The sequence below is a fragment of the Syngnathoides biaculeatus genome, chromosome 10 (assembly GCF_019802595.1).
Source record: "Syngnathoides biaculeatus isolate LvHL_M chromosome 10, ASM1980259v1, whole genome shotgun sequence".
Taxonomy (NCBI): Eukaryota; Metazoa; Chordata; class Actinopteri; order Syngnathiformes; family Syngnathidae; genus Syngnathoides; species Syngnathoides biaculeatus.
In genome coordinates, this window is record NC_084649.1 from 20,598,421 (window position 1) to 20,617,165 (window position 18,745).

Genomic DNA, 18,745 nt, shown 5'->3' on the forward strand with positions numbered 1-18,745 from the left:
ATTCACCCCAACTGGGTTGCACTTAGAACAGCTAAGTTTTGCTTTCATCAGTGTCAGAGTCAAAATGTCGACATTTCAGCCTACAAGAACTTTGCTTCTGATTCAATCCCTGTCTTTTGTGTTGTTTTTACAAGTGCAAAGCAAAATAGACAACTTTTCTGGGCTAAATTTGCCTTAGTTAATTTGGAATTTATATAATAAATAATAATAAGGAATTTATATATGTTTCATAAGAAAAACATTTGCATAAAAGATTGAAAAGAAAATGAGCGAAGGGAAGAATAAATCAAATATTCGCCTTTAGATCCAAGCAACAGCAAAAAAAAAAAGAAAATCGTTTTAAAGATGTTCAGATGTCAATTTTGCTTTACAAGGCGAGGCAACGTACACATGTGATCGCGTTAAGAAGCGCGTTTGATGCCGCTTTTGTTGCGGGCCGGATCTCGTCGGCAGTGCGGCTTTGCGAGCGTCCCCGCGGACCGAAGACGAGATGAAAGCGCGGAGATGAAGCCAGCCTGTGAGCAGCGGAGGCGGCCGATCGCCACCAAAACGCTTCTCATCTGCGGTAAAAAAAAAAAAAAAAAAAAAAAAAAACGCCTTCCGCGGCTCACGTTGGCAAAGCCGCGCGTTCTTTCATCGGCCGATTGAGCGTCGGGCGTCTTTCTGATGTCATCCCTTAATAGTCACGTTTACTCGAGACGCCGTCGTGGAAATCTGCCAGTTCCCAACTCCCGCGTTTAAGCGCGGACGAAGCCTTAAAACCTCGAGTCCTTATCTGAAACCCTAAATACTGGCTTGAAACTAACCGAAACCTCCCACCAGCTTGAAAACCTGATCCCGCCTTGAAACCTTGTCTTGAGACTATTATTTGAGTACTACTATTATTTACTCAGGGGTGCTCAATGCGTCGATCGCGATCGACCGGTCGATTGCAAGGCAGTCTTGGTCGATCGCTTGCAGAAAAACGACGTCAGCATCGTCAATATTCCTTCTAAACTGGGCGCTTGCGCAATTGTGCACCGCTGATGCAGTCTCTTCGCAGATATTCTGCGTAAAAATAATAATCCAATACAAATTGAAAGTATAACAAAGTTATTCAGCTTGTGAGATTTACGATGATTTTCAGTGAGTGAAGGATGACTGGTTGTTACATCCAATGGCACAATCTCGTATACGTACTGTAATAAATGGAAAAAAAAAAAAAAAGGGACTGGTTTCTTTTAGCCAGCATACAGAACTCACCGCCACACTCGCTTTTTCTTAGTTTATCTTAACCCCCCGCCCCCAAAAGACCTACACTCATAATTACAAATATTACAGTAATTACGCAGCCCATCAATGTGTTTTATAATGACAGCGTCCACCACCGCTGCTTTAGTTAGCGACACAGTCTGGGCAACGTAGAGCAAAGACGAGCTCGACGTGCTGCTTATGTTTACTTTCCATTTTAATGGAGAAAGTTAAAAACAAAATGCTGTTGTTTTAAGATGCAACGACTGTCTGAGTATGTGAATAATCGAAGAAAAAGTGGTGAAACTGGACGAGATTTTCTCTTTTCAGAGTGGGAAAGGTCTGGTCTGAACCCAAAGTAGAAAGTACGGGACGAGATGGTGTGTCATTTTAAAATTCCACCTTAGCACAGCTTGATCCAGGACGAAAGCACAGACAATACAGTGCGCAAAAAGCTAATTCTGTCTTTTAAATATTGGAGGCAACATAACATTAACCTTAAAACGGTTTGGTAGCTCGCGAGAGGGTGGCTGCTTGAAAAATAGATCTTGGGGTTAAAAAAAAAAAAAAAAGTCTGGGCACCCCTCCCTTACTTGATCTTGAAAAACTCCAAATTGGCCCTTGAACTCCTAACTCAGGATTCAAACACCAACCCAGAACTCGTAATGTAACACCTGCTTCAAACCCTGACAGTTTCTTAAAAGCTTAAAAACCCGTATTTGGAACCCTAACCTTGGCTGGATTCCCTAATTTAAACCCTTCCACACTTGTTTGAAACCATAATCCGTATTTAAATCCTAACTTGAATCTCAAACCAAGGCTTGACACCCCAATTTGAAACTACAAACCCTAATTTAAAACCTGACTTTGCCTAGAAAGCCTACGGCAGATTTGAAACCCTATTTTGCCAGTCTTGAAGCGTCAATTCGAAAACCCGAAACCGAGTTTTAAAACTTCCCTTTGCCATTTTTCCGTCTTTCCGCAAGTGAATCCGTCATTGTGTCTTAATTGCCCCAAGGCGCGTTTGTGGCATTTCTAACAACTTCCTCTGCCTGTAAAAAGTTTCCTTTCCTTCCTTTATTTCTGCAAAAAAAATGGGCGACATCCAGCGTGGAGCCCGACGCGCCGACCAAACAAATCCTATCGGGACTTTTTTTTTTTTTTTTGTAATTTGCGGCTGAAAAGAAAGAAAAGCAGATGCGAGCGATGCGCGATAGATGTCCGCGTGCCGGCAGTTGCCGTGGCAACCTGCGCCAAAGACACCCACCCGCCTTCTTCCTCATCCTCCTCGGGGGGGGGAGGTTTTCCCCATCTTCGGAAAATGACAATATGAGTTTTGTTGTGCGTCGGCGGCAAACGAGAAGTGAAAATTCTGCTTCCGACGGCGAGGCAAAAAACACGGGAAACGTGTGTGGAGTCCGACGTTTTTTCCGTAGTAGGACTCGGTGAGTGTTTCAGTAGTGAGAGATTGATTCTGTAATACTTTAGGAAAAACGTGTGCGTGAGAGCACTTCAGTCGTGTTTCTGCAGTCCGTGAGCATTTCGGGCGAGAGATTTTCAGTAGTGTGACTGTTTTAGTACTTCATAAAAAGGTTTCAGTGGCACGTGAGAGACTTTAAGTTGAGTCTGAAAACCTTTTTGCAGTAGTTCTGTAGCGTGTGTGTGATTTTTTTTGATAGTTTTTCAGTAGTGTTTGTGAATGTTTCTGGTGCCACAGAGGCAGTATTTGCCTTGAGGATGCCTGCGGAAAAGTACAGACAAGGTCAGAAGGAGCTACATTGGGTCTTGGTAGACCTAGAGAAAGCCGGTGACAGAGTACCAAGAGAGGAACTGCAGTACTGCATGCGCAAGTCAAGAAATATGGTAGAATAGTACAGGACATGTATGAGGGCAGCAAAACAGCGGTGAGATGTGCCGTAGGTGTGGCAGAAGAATTTAACGTCGATGTGGGACTCCATCAGGGATCCATGCTGAGCCCCTTCCTGTTTGCGGCAGTAATGGATAGGCTATTACGGCCATGCTACCCTGAGAACGCCCGATCTCGTCAGATCTCAGAGGCTAAGCGGGTTTGGCCCTGGTCAGTACTTGGATGGGAGACCCCCTGGGAATACTGTGCCAAACAAATGTGCGTTCATCTGAGATGGCACGCTGTGGCGACCCCTAACCGGACAAGCCGAAAGGAAAAATAAGAAGAACAATGGCTAGGCTGACAGATGAGGTTAGAATGGAATCCCCTTGGACTGTCATGTTCGCAGATGATTTTGTGATCTGCAGTGAAAGCAGGGAGCAGGCGGAGGAACAATTAGAAAGATGGAGGCACGCACTGGAAAGGAGAGGAATGAAGATTAGCCGGAGTAAAACAGAATATATGTGCGTGAATGTGAGGGGCGCAGGAGGAAGAGTGAAGCTTCAGGGGGAAGAGATGGCGAGGGTGGATGACTTCAAATACTTGGGGTCAACAATACAGAGCAATGGTGAGTGTGGCAAGGAAGTGAAGAAACTGGTCCAAGACGGAAGGTGTCTGGTGTTCTATGTGACAGAAGAGTCCCCGCTAGGATGAAGGGCAAAGTTTATAAAGCGGTGGTGAGGCCGGCCATGATATACGGATTAGAGACTGTGGCGCTGAAGAGACAACAGGAAGCAGAACTGGAGGTGGCAGAAATGAAGATGTTGAGGATTAGAAATGAGCTCATTAGAGGGACAAGCCGAGAGGAAAAGAAGAAGAAGAAGAAGTTTGTGGAGCGCATTTGTTTTGTCGCATTGACGCCTCCGTGGCAAAATTCCCGTTTCGCGCCGCAAACGTTCTCAGAGATGTCTCGTGTTTGACAAGGCAAAAGGGGAAAAAAGATATTTTTTTCTGTCGTCATCATCTTGACAGTATAAAAAAAAATCCCAAAATAGGTTTTCTATTTTTAGTTGGCACGCCACGTCTCGTGCCATTGTCACAAAGCTGCGTGAAAAATCACGTTTTTTTTTCTTTCTTTTTTTTTTTTTCTTGGAGCCGCGATGAAAGAACGTCGGCGACCACCGGGGAGACTTCAGACAGACGCTTCACAAGACGTCAAGCGACACAAAAAAAAATAATAAAGAGAGAAAAAGATGAAACGTGGGCGGTTAAATTTAAGCGTGTGAAGTGCGCAAGTGTGAAGGCAGCGCTCGCCACAATTTTTTTGCGTCAGTGTCATTTTGACGCACGTGCACTGACCGATCTTTGAAATTTGAAGAATTTATCCAGGCGAGCTTATTCCTTTGGAAAATATTATGACATGTTTGTTCTGACAATCTCGTTTGAGTCTCGGTCGTTGAGTTATTTTTTATTTTTTTGGTATGAGCATGTTCAACAAAGTCAGTGCCTGGAAAAGAGATTTTTTCGTGATTATTTTTGGTTTGCACTTCTAAAAAAAATAATAATGAAAAAATAAATAAATAAATAAAAATCACTTTCAACGTGCAAAAAATGCCTTAAATTTAATGTTTAGTCAGTTAATACATAAAACAGTATTTGTAGTAATTTTGACTTTTCTTAAGGACAGCTGCTATCAAATTCAAAACTATACGATAAAAAATAATAATTTGATTTTGGTGATTTTTTTATGTCAATGTACAATAAGTACAAAATATGTATAGTGATGCCTGCACACCAAAAGATTTCATCTGTGTTTGAACTGTAGTTTAGTTTAAATTATTTAAATTGATATAATCACAATGTCTTTGTTTTAAATTAAAAATAAATGTAAAACAATAAAGCCAGTCAAGTAAGGATCATTACACCCTTTAGCTTGAAAAATCTAATTTATGAAGTTTAAAACATAAATTTTTTACAAGATAAAAAAGAAATGAGATATGATAAAATACATATTTGTATTAAAAAACAAAAAGAAAAAAATTTGGATAATGAAGTCCACTTTGGGAAATCTGATTATGTATGAAGCATTTTTTTAATGAAAACAACCCAATTAGATGTCTTTATTTATAAATTACAATCATAAAAAATATAGCATGCTATAAGATATTTTTTTGTTTTAAAATATGTATCAGAACTAAAGTCAATCAAAATAATGATACAATCTGATTGACAAAGAGGAATTCAACCAGATGAGCTATTTTTATTTCTGAACTTATGTTTCAGTAGTGGGGCAGCACGGTGGAACAGATGGTAAAACGCTGGCCTCACAGTTCTGAGGAACCGGGTTCGATCCCTGCCCCACCTGTGTGGAGTTTGCAGGTTCTCCCCGTGCCTGTGTGGCTTTTCTCCGGGCACTCCGGTTTCTTCCCACATCCCAAAAACATGCAACATTAATTGGACACTCTAAATTGCCCCTAGGTGTGATTGTGAGGGCGGCTGTTTGTCTCTATGCGCCCTGCGATTGGCTGGCGACCAGTTCCGGGTGTACCCAGCCTCCTGCCCGTTGACAGCTGGGATAGGCTACAGCACTCTCCGCAACCCTTGTGAGGATAAGCGGCTAAGAAAATGGATGGATGGATGTTTCAGTAGTGCTGGTGGGATCCTTTCATTCGTATTACAAGAATGAGCTAGCTATGAGCATTTTTGTGTCAACTAACCCCCCCCCCCAAAAAAGAGCATCAGTGGTGAGGATGATGATGGTGAGGATGATGATGGTGATGAAGACACCGGTGGGGCCAGTGGAGTTTGTTGCTGAAAGTCGTTTGGCTGTTGCGCGGACGGACGCGTCCGGCTGATTTCGCTAAGTGGAACGTCGCGCGATGATCTATGGAGACATTAGCCGAGTCGCCTGGAACTAATTTCAATTCCGGAATGGGTCGACGCACGCGCACCCGCGCACACAGGGATCAAAGTTGATGACGACGACGGGGAGACGAAAAGAGGAAAAAAATCAAAATAAAAACCACAGCCCGACAGCCATTTTTTGGCACCAGACTGGAGAGACAGAAAACAGGATTCTTACTTGTGTAAAAATTCACAAAGTGTTGGCTAGCTTATTTATGCTACAGGTATTAGCATGGCGCCTTGTCTTGTTTGCTGGGTGTAAAGGTTAGCGTCAATGGGGCATGTTTTTAGGCAGGGTGGTGTGCTAGCATGACGCGTTATTGTGTAACCTACAATCTTCTTTAACTAGCTTTGTGAGTCAGGGTGGTGTGTTATGCTAGTATGTTAGCTTGGTGCGTTAAGAGTTCTGCATTAGCCGAGTGTAGGGGTGCGCAATGTGTGGATCGCGAAAGGCAGTTTTGGTGGATCGTGGCCCACATCAGCCCACCGGTCACACCGTTGCTTAATTCAGGTGTGCCCAATACGTCGATCAATGGCGTTGATTGACTGACAGTCGGTTTGACCAATCCTGGCCTTTTCTGGCGTGCGTTGTTGCGCACGTGCACATAATGGCGCAAGCTAGCGAGTTGGCAAGAACTACAGTTACACAACGCAGTGACACATTGGCCAAGGATTTGACCCAACAACTTTGGAAGGACATCGCAGACTCCAATCACTTCTCATTACAGCTTGATGAGTCTACAGACAAAGCCTAGTTGTGCATTTTTATCGAATTCTGATCTCTGATCGCATGAGTTTGGATCCTGGGCCAAAAAAGTTTGGGCACCCCTGGCCCAGTGCGTTGGCTTGGTGCATTAAGAATGCTGTGTTAGACTTACGTGTTAGCATGATGCGTTAGCTTAGTGCATTTGGTCTCAAACACGCAGCCCGTGGGCCAATTGCAGCCCCTAGGGTGATATTTTGTGGCCCCCACCTTACTTATGAAAGTTAAACGATAGTGCAGCCATGTAGTTTTACATGAGTCACTTTTGCGGTCTTGTGTGCGGAGGTGACGAATCTACCAATCACGGTGGGGTTGCGGCTCTCGGGGGTGTGACGGCGACCAGGCTCGATGCAAGCAGAGAAACGTTTCATGAGTAGTTTTACACAGGAAACTAGCTGATCTAATTTTGTGCTAAAAAAAAGGAAAATAAAATAAAATAATAAGAACTTTTTTAAAAAATTTTCATTTAAATTGCATGCATGCGCGCTGAGGCTGCGGCCCAGCCTCAGCTAGAATGTGCCCACAGCGGCCCACCCGAGGTGAACTGAGTTTGAGACCACCGGCTTCGTGCCTTCATTGGGTGACGGTTTCCAGCGCGAGTAATTTTTCGCTTAGCGTGACGGGCGTCAGCTTCACCGGACGAGGTTTGGAGGCAAGGTAGCGCGTGAGCGTTTTACCTTCGATGGGCGACGTCTTGAGGCGTCTGCAGATGCCCTGCACGTCGCCGTAGTCGTCCCGTATCTTGTTGACGGCCTCGCCGCTGCGCAGCTCCATGAGTCCTCGCAGGTCGCTCACCGTCACCCCGAAGTCGCCGTCGTGGTTGCCGTCGGCGACAGAGTTCCCCGGAGGGTGGTCCGCCGTGTTGTTGGCCATGTCGCCGATCCCCGCGAGGCCGCTCGGCGTCGGTCCGATGTCAGAAAAGGTCCCGAAAGGCGGTGAGTCAGCGGACGGCGATTGCGGGTCGTGTCGTTTCGCAGGTTAACTCCTTGCCGGGGCGGACGTGCTCCTCTGGGTGACCATGGAAACGGGGGTAAACATGTTCGGCTGGCGTCGCTGTGAACAAACAAGAGGAAAACATGAGTGCGGAAGCACAAAACACACACCCGCAACTTTATATCTGCGGGCATGACTGACCACACCCGTAACTTTATATCTGCGGGCATAACTGACCACACCCGCAACTTTATATCTGCGGGCATGACTGGTGGACCACACCCGTAGCTTTATATCTGCGGGCATGACTGACCATACCTGTTCCTTTTTAAGATGTACGTGACTGTAGTTGCATTCCCACAAGATTATGGATTAGAGGGATTAGAAAAAAAACAAAAAACAACGCAAAATGTAGCAACCAAATGGCTAACTTTTGAATACCGACTATACTTTTGATCGCAATCATAGTAACAAACTGTAGTTCATGCATAAAATAGACTACTACTTCCTAGTTTATCTGACACCGCCCCCCTCCGCTCTTAAAAGGGTACACTCATAATTACCAACAGAACACACAGCCGCAACTTTATATCTGTGGGCATAACTGACCGCACCCATAACTTTATATCTGCGGGCATGACAGGTGGACCACATCCGTGACTTTATTTCTGCATGACCGACCACACCCGTACATTTTTCAAATGTGAGTGACTGTAGTTGCAACCCCACAGGATTATAGATGAGAGGGATTAGAAAAATCTCAAAATGTAGCAACCAAATGGCTAACTTTTAAATACCGACTATACTTTTGATCACAATCATTGTAACAACCTTTAATTCGTGGATAAAATCAGTCAGATTTCTGATTTCAACCTTTTACTAACAGAAAAAGCAAATAACACCCCCCCCCTGCACTTCTGTGATTTGGTTAATTTATCCTGATGGTAATCTTTTTTTGATTGATCAACTTTAGCAAAGGATCATAAAAGTTGATAAGTATAGCAAGCAAATGGCCACGTTTTAAACAGCGACGGACAAATGGCGCTTTTGTGAACTTGCGCTTCTTTCTTCGCAGTCTCGGGGGGAGGAGAAATCATCCTAACAAATAAAACGCAAATCAATGGAAAAAAATGGATTCAACAACGACCGACCCCCTAACACTAACCCTGTTTAGCCCCCACATAAAAAATGCATTTTGGTTTTTCTTAAAGGTTAAAGTGTACCAATGGAAAATGGAAATGCAACCAAGCGGTAGGAAGTAAAACTGCTTGGACGTTGAAAACGAGAAGTCGGACGCGTGACCATCAAGCGAGTTCTAACATGCGCCCGTACACAAATTCAAAGCCATCAACGCACATGATGTACGTGCTTATCAAATGATTTGGCACATTTTAGTATGCAGCAGCAGCGCGCGCGCACACACGAACGCGCTGATGCGGTTTTGCGATCGGTCGGTCATTATGGGATGTCATGCGGCTGACTGAATCGTGATGACGCAACAGGGTTGGTGCAAAGGACTCATTAAAGTCACTTTGCTTCATTTTTTTTTGTTGTCGTTCGTGTCGCGCACGCAAACTCGGATTTAGGGCAGTGAAAAGCTCAAGTTCAAAACTTCAGAAAAGCACAGCGGCAAGGTTTTTCCGAAACGTGTCACGGCTATAAAAAGCCGCTCGTCAAGTGACACAATTGGGATGTGTGTCAACTATTATGTTGTAAAAAGCGGGTCGAATTATTCATTTCATCATGAAATCATGGATTCTCATTTGTAATTGTGTTATTGATCATTTATTATCATTCATTTAACAGTTATTTAAGAAAAGACAAAAAAATGTCACATGAATTGTCAATTTTACTTTTTTATTTACAAAAGTCTTTTCTGTCAAATTATCCATCCTTCCATCCATTTCCTCAGCCGCTTATCCTCACGAGGGTCACGGGGAGTGCTGGAGCCTATCCCAGCTGTCAACGGGCAGGAGGCGGGGCACACCCTGAACTGGTTGTCAGCCAATCGCAGTGAACATTGAGACAGACAACAGCTGCACTCAGAATCACACCTACGGGCAATTTAGAGTGTCCAATTAATGTTGCATGTTTTGGGGTTGTGGGAGGAAACCAGAGTGCCCGGAAAAAACCCACGCAGGCACGGCAAGAAGCTTCAGACTCCACAACAGGCGGGGCCGGGATTTGAACCCCGATCCTCAGAACTGTGAGGGCAACGCTCTACAGCAGCCCCATCGCGCCGCCTCGGTATAAACCAATTACAGAAATGAATAATATATGACCAAAAAATATGTAAAGCGTTGGCCTCACAGTTCTGAGGACCCGGGTTCGATCCCAGCCCTCTCTATGTGGACTTTGCATGTTCTTCCCGTGCCTGTGTGGGTTTCCTCCCACATCCCAAAAACATGCAACATTAATTGGACACTCTAAATTGCCCCAAGGTGTGATTGTGAATGCGGCTGTTTGTGTCCATGTACCCTGCGATTGGCTGGCAACCAGTTCAGGGTGTACCCCATCTCCCGCCTGTTGACCGCTGGGATAGGCTCCGGCACTCCCCGCGACCCTCGTGAGGATAAGCAGCAAAGAAAATGGATGGACGGATAATATATACAGAAACATAATTGCATTTATTGTTTGATTAATTATAATTAGCTAACCACACATAAAATAAATATCTTAAAAATATTGACCATTATTGAAACGATTACTTCAAACAAATCCTCAGCTTTTTCCACTCTTCCCTCGTTTGCCGTGGCTGTAAAAATTTGGAGCGACACCGTTGCTACTTTTTGCTCATTAGCGACACAATCGCAGAGCCTTTTCACCCTCCTTCCAAATCAGAATCCGTCCTCTTCCAAAAGCGAAGAAAGCGCCAACGGGGATCAAATATCCGACAATATCAAAGCGATGCTAACATCATACGAACGCGCAAACGATACAAACAAACACTAAAGGACACCTGCTGGTAGTGGAAACCACAAAAAAAAAAAAAAAAAAAGGAAAAAAAAAAAAATCAGTAAATTAAATATGATCCAAACGTGCCGTGTTGGAATAAAAATGAAAAGTTGGGAGTCACACATCCTTCTGGAAGATCACAAATAAAAAAAAAAAAAAGATATTTGACGCGCAAAGGCGACGTTACATAAGAGCAAATTTACACTATGCTAACACACACATCGAGAACAGGATTGTTTGTCAAATAGTTCAGCGCACCCACTTCAGTCCAAAGGTGAACGAGCTCGCGGTCACAAAGACGCCATAACAATTATCACGCCCACCGTTTGCTCAATCTCAACTCACAACGTTGTTACATGGGGGGGGGAACAAAAAAAAAACATTGGAATTCATAGTTTTGTGTTTTTACAAGGCGCCCACGACACGAGCTTGAACATTCGCATGTTGGAAGAGTCCCAAGATTAGCCTGGGTTGTTAGCGGAAGCTATGGAGAAACTTTGACAGCTGCATATTTTTGCTGGTGCGCATATTGCCCGTCATTTCAAAGCATGAACTGCGTCGTTCCTCACAACGGGCAACAAACTCTCTCCTACCTACAATGACACGTCCTCCGTTTCTACCCTCCTTTGTTGGAGTGTCACGTGCACAAACTTGTCGGACTTTAATTGACGTTACAAGATAAATCCAAAGCGATGCATTGCTGCCATCTCCTGGCCTCTATCCTGTATTACCGTTATTTCCCAGCTTGAATTTCACAGACAAGCTGAGCAACGTCCTCCTGCACTACAACTCGTTGAAAAAAACTTGAATATACTCAACGGCGGGAGTAAAATGTCTGTTGATAAATACTCACGTCCACGGCGGCGAACGAGTAAAGGTTCGGTGATGCCCGCGCATACAGTCGCCCGTTGCACAACAAACGGGTCAACCGCACAAATACGAAATGAGAACCTGCTGACGTAGGCCACTGCTCACAGCCAGACGCTCACATGCCGACTAACCGCCAACCTGACTCAGGCTTGTGACATCACCGACTACGCCACGCCCCTTAAAGGAACACATCCAACACACAACTACATACAGTAATTCCACTGTTATAAACATATTCAAATCAACGCTATTACTTTACATTCCCTATAAGTATATGGTGTATTTTCCAATAGTGTCTCATGTGCTAATTCCTGTTTTTCTGCTCAACTGTTCTTCCTCCCTTTCTTCTTCTTCTTCTTTTCTGAGCCTCTGCAGACACACCTGCTCTGCATACTAAAGCGGCCAGCAGCCTGCTAACACACACACACACACACACACACACACAATCCAAGTATGCAACGCAAACTCCATACTAGCCACACCCTCCACACACACAAAAAGGAAGGAACTGTTTTTTGGTTTTTTGTTGTTTTTTTTTTTTTTTTTTTTTTTTGCATCGAGCAAGGAAGACATGTTTGTGCTTCATGGAAAGTGGACGAACAAGGACACGGAACCACACACACGGGCTGGATTTACGCTGCACGCTTCATGTGACACAATTTCCACTTTTTGCTCCCAAGTGACAAAAATGTGACACATGACGTTAAGCCAGTAAAAAAAAAAAAAAAAAAAAAAAAAAAGCAATAATGATGGGAGTTTTTAAAAAGCAATTAAAAAAAAAAAAAACATACACATGGGACGGCTGCCAGTGAGAGTGGAGCGTAAATGAAACTTTAGAGGTGTGCCCAAACTTGGAATAAGTCAAAGAAAGTGTGGAGGGTTCTTTTCATTTAAAAATCGATGAGTCAGCGCAGGCCAACTCAACACGACGCCACTTTTGAGGATTTGTGTTATTGTTTGCGTCTGTGTCGAAGTTCATTATTTTGAAACAAAAAAAAAAGATAGGCTGCGCTGCTGGAGAATGAAAAAAAATGAAATTGGTTGACAGGCTGAAATCACATCATTGGACATTTTTATGCGGCGGCACGGTGGATTCAGCTGGTAAAGCGTCGGCCCCGCAGTTCTGAGGTCCCGGATTCAATCCTGGACCCCGCCTGTGTGGCGTTTGCATGTTCTCCCCGTGTCTGCGTGGGTTTCCTCCGCCGCTCCGTTTTCCTCCCACATTCTAAAAACATGTAACATTAATTGGACACTCTAAATTGCCCATAGGTGTGATTGTGAGTGCGGCTGTTTGTCTCCATGTGATTGGCTGGCAACCCGTTCATGGTGTAACACGCCTCCAGCCAGTTGAAAGTCGAGATGGGCTCCAGCACTCCCCGCGACCCTCGTGAGGATAAACGCCAAAGAAAATGGATGGATGGATGTATAGATGGGACATTTTTATGTTAAACAAGGTCACGCAACACAAACGTTAAGTCCTCCTTGCCAGTAGTTGGCGCTACATTGCAGCTGTACATAAGTATATGCCATTGAGTTAATTGCCATCCATCCATCCATACTCAAAGGCATATCTTCTTCATCTTGTGGAAGGAAGGACTAATATTCCTTCCTGAGGCGCTGACACCGTACACATGTACGCCGAAAGCCCGGTTTATTGCAATAATTTGTTCCTGTTCTCAAACCAAAGCAACATTTCCGATTGAAATGAATGGAAATGGAATGAATCCGTTCCAGTTGCAACATCCATTTTCTTAGCCACTTATCCTCACAAGGGTTGCAGGACCGCTGGAGCCTATCCCAGCTCTCAACGGGCAGGAGGCGGGGTACACCCAGAACTGGTCACCAGCCAATCGCAGGCCACAAAGAGACAAACAACCAGTCACACTCACAATCACACCTAGGGGCAATTTAGTGTCTCTAATTAATGTTGCATGTTTTGGGGATGTGGGAGGAAACCGGGAGTGCCCTGAGAAAACCCACGCAGGCACGGGGAGAACATGCAAACTACACACAGGCGGGTCCGGGATCGAACCCGGGACCTCAGAACTGTGAGGCCGACGGTTTCCTGTCGATCCACTGTGCCGCCACTTACTTGCAGTTTGGTGTTGTTGGTAATCGTACCATTAAGTACTCAATAGTGAACACTCACACTGGCATCGATCTGAAAAAAAAAAGTGAAACTGAACATCTCTAATATTTACCATAAAATTCAAACGCTTTAAGACATTGCATACACACAAACGTCCCCTTAAAGATAAATGCCGCCACAATTCAAGGTGGAACGTCAGGAGTTGAGCTGCACAAAGACAGAAAGACAAGTACACACACACACATTCACATGCAGGACACGACAACGTCTTGTGTGTGTGTGTGTTGTAGCATGTCAGACAAAAATACGAGGAAAGAAAAGGAGGGGAAAAAAAGGAGCAGCCGGGAATGCAGGAGACCACACCCATATCTGCAGTCATGTGACCCCCAGGGAGAGGAGAGGAGGGGAGTGGCGGCGAGGAACGGGGGAGGGCGGTGGGCTGTAAGGAAATCACCACACTGCAGTAAACCAGGAAGACACACACACACGCCACAAGGCCTGGATGTTCTCGTCATGTCCACAAGTGGTCGTGTCACGGCAGACCCCCCCCCAAACAAAGTGTCAATCCACACACTCAATAACAAAAATAACCTGAAGCATAAATAATAACAACAGCATTCGATATCAGTGCGACAAGTCGGCGTAAAACATCGCAATACGAGCTGGGGAAATGACAGCATCCGGCGCCGCCGCTGCTTTCAATTTACACGGAACCTGGCACGCATGTTCATCGTAACACGATGCGCAAAAAATAAAAATCTGAGCAAGTTTGATTCTGCGTGTGGGCAAAATTTGATGAGTCACCATGACACGCGAAATAAAACGAGAAATCTGAATTACAAAATATGAGCACCAGTCGGTCTGGTGGGCACCAAATACGGCACGAATGCTCATGACGACAAAAAAAAAAAAAAAAAGTTTTCATCAAAGGTCAGGGGTGAAGTTTGATAATTTGGTATGAAACAAAAAAAATGAGTAAAATATGATTTACACAAACGCCAGTACACATGACTGAATGCACAAAATCAATTAAAAAAAGGCGATTGAATCTAAGGTGTGTGGGGGGGGTCATAATTTGGCATGAAACACAAAATAAAATAATAAATGGAAAATAAATCCTGCATTAAACTGACAGGAAATCCAGCACAATATCCATCCATCCATTTTCTTTTGCCGCTTATCCTCACTAGGGTCACAGGAAGCGCCGGAGCCTATCCCAGCTGTCAACGGGCAGGAGGCGGGGTACACCCAGAACTGGTCGCCAGTCAATCGCAGGCCACAAAGAGACAAACAACCAGTCGCACTCGCAATCACACCTATGGGCAATTTAGTGTGTCCAGTTAATGTTGCATGTTTTGGGGATGTGGGAGGAAAATAGAGTACCCGGAGGAAACCAACGCAGGCACGGCGGGGAGAACATGCAAACGCCACGCAAGCGAGGCTGGAATCGAACCCGGGTCCTCAGAACTGTGAGGCCGACGCTTTACCGGCTGAGACACCGTGCCGCCCCTCATCACAATATAATCACAGAAAAATTCCTAAGAACACGTTTGAGTTTTGAAAATGTGCTGTTTGTAACGTTTGTTTTGCCATTTGAACATGAAAACATTCATAGGAGAGTGAAGAAAGGGGGACAGACCCCAACTCTTGAATCCACGTTCATCAGGAAAACCTGAACAAAAGCCACACTGTTAGTCAGTCAGCCGTTTCAAAGTGAGGAAACCGTTGCGACCTGCGTTAGTTTTCAGTGTGCTTGCTCAACTCAAGGTGAAGAATAGATTGCTCTGTATGCGATAGAAAGTCCGGGCCGCCCAGCGCACGCACGCATTCCAGACATTCCTGAGCGGCTGGTGACCGGCGGACAGTTTGGACAACCTGACAGACGCCCCGTTGTCTATCGTGCGCCTCCAAGTCAGGCGGTCGCCACGGTGATGGCGACGCTGAGCCGCGGCGCGAATCGCTATAGTTGCGCCGTTGTTGCTCGCCGGTTTTAAAGCCGAATTTTTCCCAGACGAGCTACGCCAGAAACCCGTCCCGTGTTGAAAAACGTACTTGACATGAATATCTCATTGGATGAATCTAAAGGGAAAACGCAGACGAAACAATATTGTAGTCTGTAGCACAGGTGTCAAACTCGAGGCCCGGGGGCCAGATCCGGCCCACCACATGATTTTATGTGGCCCGCAAAGCCAAATCAAGAGTGTCAATTTCAATTGTTTATCCATCCATCCATCCATCCATCCATTTTCTTAGCCGTTTATCCTCACAATGGTCGCGGGGAGCGCCGGAGCCTATCCCAGCTGTCAACGGGCAAGAGGCGAGGCACACCCTGAACTGGTCGCCAGCCAATCGCAGGCCACATAGAAACTAAAAACCAGTCGCACTCACCATCACACCTATGGGCAGTTTAGAGTGTCCAATTAATGTTGCGTGTTTTGGGGATGTGGGAGGAAACCGGAGTACCCACGCAGGTACGGGGGAAAACACGCAAGGGATCGAACCTGGGTCCTCAGTACTGTGAGCTTTCCAGCTGAGCCACCCTGAATATGGTAATAATGACAATTAAAATTGTCATATTGAAATATTCATAATATAAATTGTATTGCGATTTAACAGAAAACTTCTTCAGCCCTCGTGCAGCACTCAATAAATGTCGGTTGCCGGATAAGATGCAGTATAAAAACTAGATACAATATTTGCTTTAAAATTGAGGAGTAGAATAAAATATGGTTGTCACACAAATTCTACGGCAGTCTTGTCTTCACCCCAAAATGTTCAGGAAGGGGACAAAAAAAATTTCACGGCCCGCGCATGACGTCTTTGGTGGGAAGGAATTTCCACACGGCCCTATGAGGAAATTCCACCCAGTTTTAAATAAATCGGTAAAGAAGGTCAGATGACACGTAATAAAAACAAGGGAACAAACTATTTTGGTAACGATGGGATTATTACATTACATTTCCTACACAGTGGAGGTTACTTACGATTGTGTGTGTGCATGCAGAGTGTGTTAGATAACAGCCGCCGCCTGCAGCTTCGTGATAAGAAAGCTAACACGGCGGCGGCGCATCTGGAGAGGGAGGGGGGTGCAGAAGGAAGGGGAAAGGGGGGGGGGGCGCCGAGCGCTGCCTTCGGAGGCGTCGCACGAGGTGAACTCTCAAACACGGGACTGACCCCCGGAGGCCGGGCCCCGCCCCTGCCTGATGACATCATTGCGGAGACACCGAAGAAACGACTCGTCACGGGGTGCGGCTGACCCGGACGGTGACTGGAGTGCATAATTATTATATTTTACACCGATTTGGTCGGCCTGATTGGATTGGCCCGTAAGTGCCACTTTCTGCGTGCAAACGAGTTGATCGCGCCAATTATTTTAGAAGAAAACGAGGGGGGAAAAAAATAAATGTTGGCGCTCAGGACAGGGGAAGACGTTCGTGTAAGGCTAGCTTGAGGTACGTTCACGTACGCAATCGGGCAACAAAACGTTACGTAGCCTAGCAAGCTATTGCTAGCGCTCGTGGTTGTTTGTAAACATAATGCCGTTCTGCTGAATACAGGATATTGAGCAAAGCAGCGAATTACGACCTTTCATGAGCCATGGCACAAAAAAAAAGTCACCAAAAGTAGATATTTAATAGATTTATTGCTGTATGTACTTCCCGCCATCTGATAAAGGCATTAATTTATTCAGTCTGTCACGATGGCTGACTGGGATAAATAGATGAATAAAGATATTTATTGTAAATATATTTTTGGAACAATTAAGTAAACGCATTGCTCGATCTTCTGACCGGATCGGTCATCATTTATCTTTTTTTAAACCCGCTGATCGGCGATTGGCCCCAAAAATCTTGATCGTGTAAACCAGGGGTGTCAAACTCATTTTAGTCGCGGGGCACATTGTTGGTACGATTTCTCTCAGAGGGCCGTTGTGGCGAAACCATAGAAATTCTGGATCGCCTCGTCATATTTACACGTGATGAAATTTATGAACTAGTTTTGGAATCAGAAATCAAGCGTAATGGGGTTTTCCAACCATTGTTCATGTTTGGTATCACAAAAATGCTGATGGTGTCTCAACATGATCATTTATGATACAGTATATGACAATTTGAAATGTTGGGACATATTTCCACAAGAATCGTGGATTTTGACACCGATGATTTGCCTTCGCGGGACACATAAACTCGTGTGGCGGGCCAGACCTGGCCCCCGGGCCTCGAGTTTGACACAGTGGCGTAAACCCGTGATAATTATGAATTTTTACTTAAGTGTCGGACACGCATACTGACTTTTGACAGCTTTTATTTTAAATTTAAGACTCCACATAGGGCAAAATTGGTAGTCATACTATTGGAGGTTGTAATGGTCGAGGGCAAAGTACTTGTAGTTAAGTATTTATAATGAGAGTAGTGGTAGAAGTGAAAGTATTAATAGAAGTGGAAGAAGTAGGAGTGATAATTAATGTTATTTATTTATTAGATACCCAATAGCAGTGGAAGTAGTTGAAGTAGTAGTGGCGGGTGCGATGGTAGTGGAAGTAGTAATAGTAATGAAAGTAATCGTGGTGTCAGCAGTACGAGTTGTGGAAAAAGTTGCGCTGGTGTATGTGGAAACCGTTTGTGGGTTGCTGGGTTTTTTTTGTTTTTTTTTTTTTTGCCATTTTCCATGACAGAGTGGAGAGCTGTGGAAAGGAGCCAAACGTGGCCCACCTACAAGCAGAAAGCCGCCGATGACTTCACACTAGAAAAGTGTCGTTTCAAGGCGTCGTCTTCACGCCTGCCGCGATCTGAGTTTGTCCCTCGACGCGGTTCCCCCCCCCCCCCCGTCGGCCTTTCGCCGTCAGCGCGCAGGCTTTCCGTTTGCACGGCCCGCGTGACTCATTCTCGTTTATCGCGTCCCGCCGAGGGGGACCGGCAAAGTCACCGGGAGCACGAGAACCACTCAGACGGGCAGCCGCAAAGTTCGGATGCGCGTCTCGTACGCGGAAGTGAGCAAACTATTATATTGTCTTTGTCGTGACTTTCAGTTTGCGCTTAGCCAGACACACACCGTTAACCCAAGTTTACCCCAAACGGCAAGTCAGGAAGCTGCTTAATCAACCAGCGTGCCATTCAATAACAGTCGACGCTTTTAATTGGTGCCATTTAGCCAC

At 45.1% G+C, this 18,745-nt stretch overlaps 1 protein-coding gene across 5 annotated transcripts in view; it reads right to left on the bottom strand.

Moving 5' to 3' along the window:
* LOC133508137 (plasma membrane calcium-transporting ATPase 1-like) overlaps positions 1 to 18,745 on the bottom strand; it is a 95,187-nt gene that overhangs the window by 42,865 nt on the left and 33,577 nt on the right. For all 5 annotated transcript variants that reach the window (XM_061833928.1, XM_061833929.1, XM_061833926.1 and 2 more), the window contains one exon: positions 7,421 to 7,796. In XM_061833928.1, coding sequence (XP_061689912.1) covers positions 7,421 to 7,616 — 196 coding nt within the window. In that variant the 5' untranslated portion in view covers positions 7,617 to 7,796. The remainder of the gene's footprint in view (positions 1 to 7,420; positions 7,797 to 18,745) is intronic.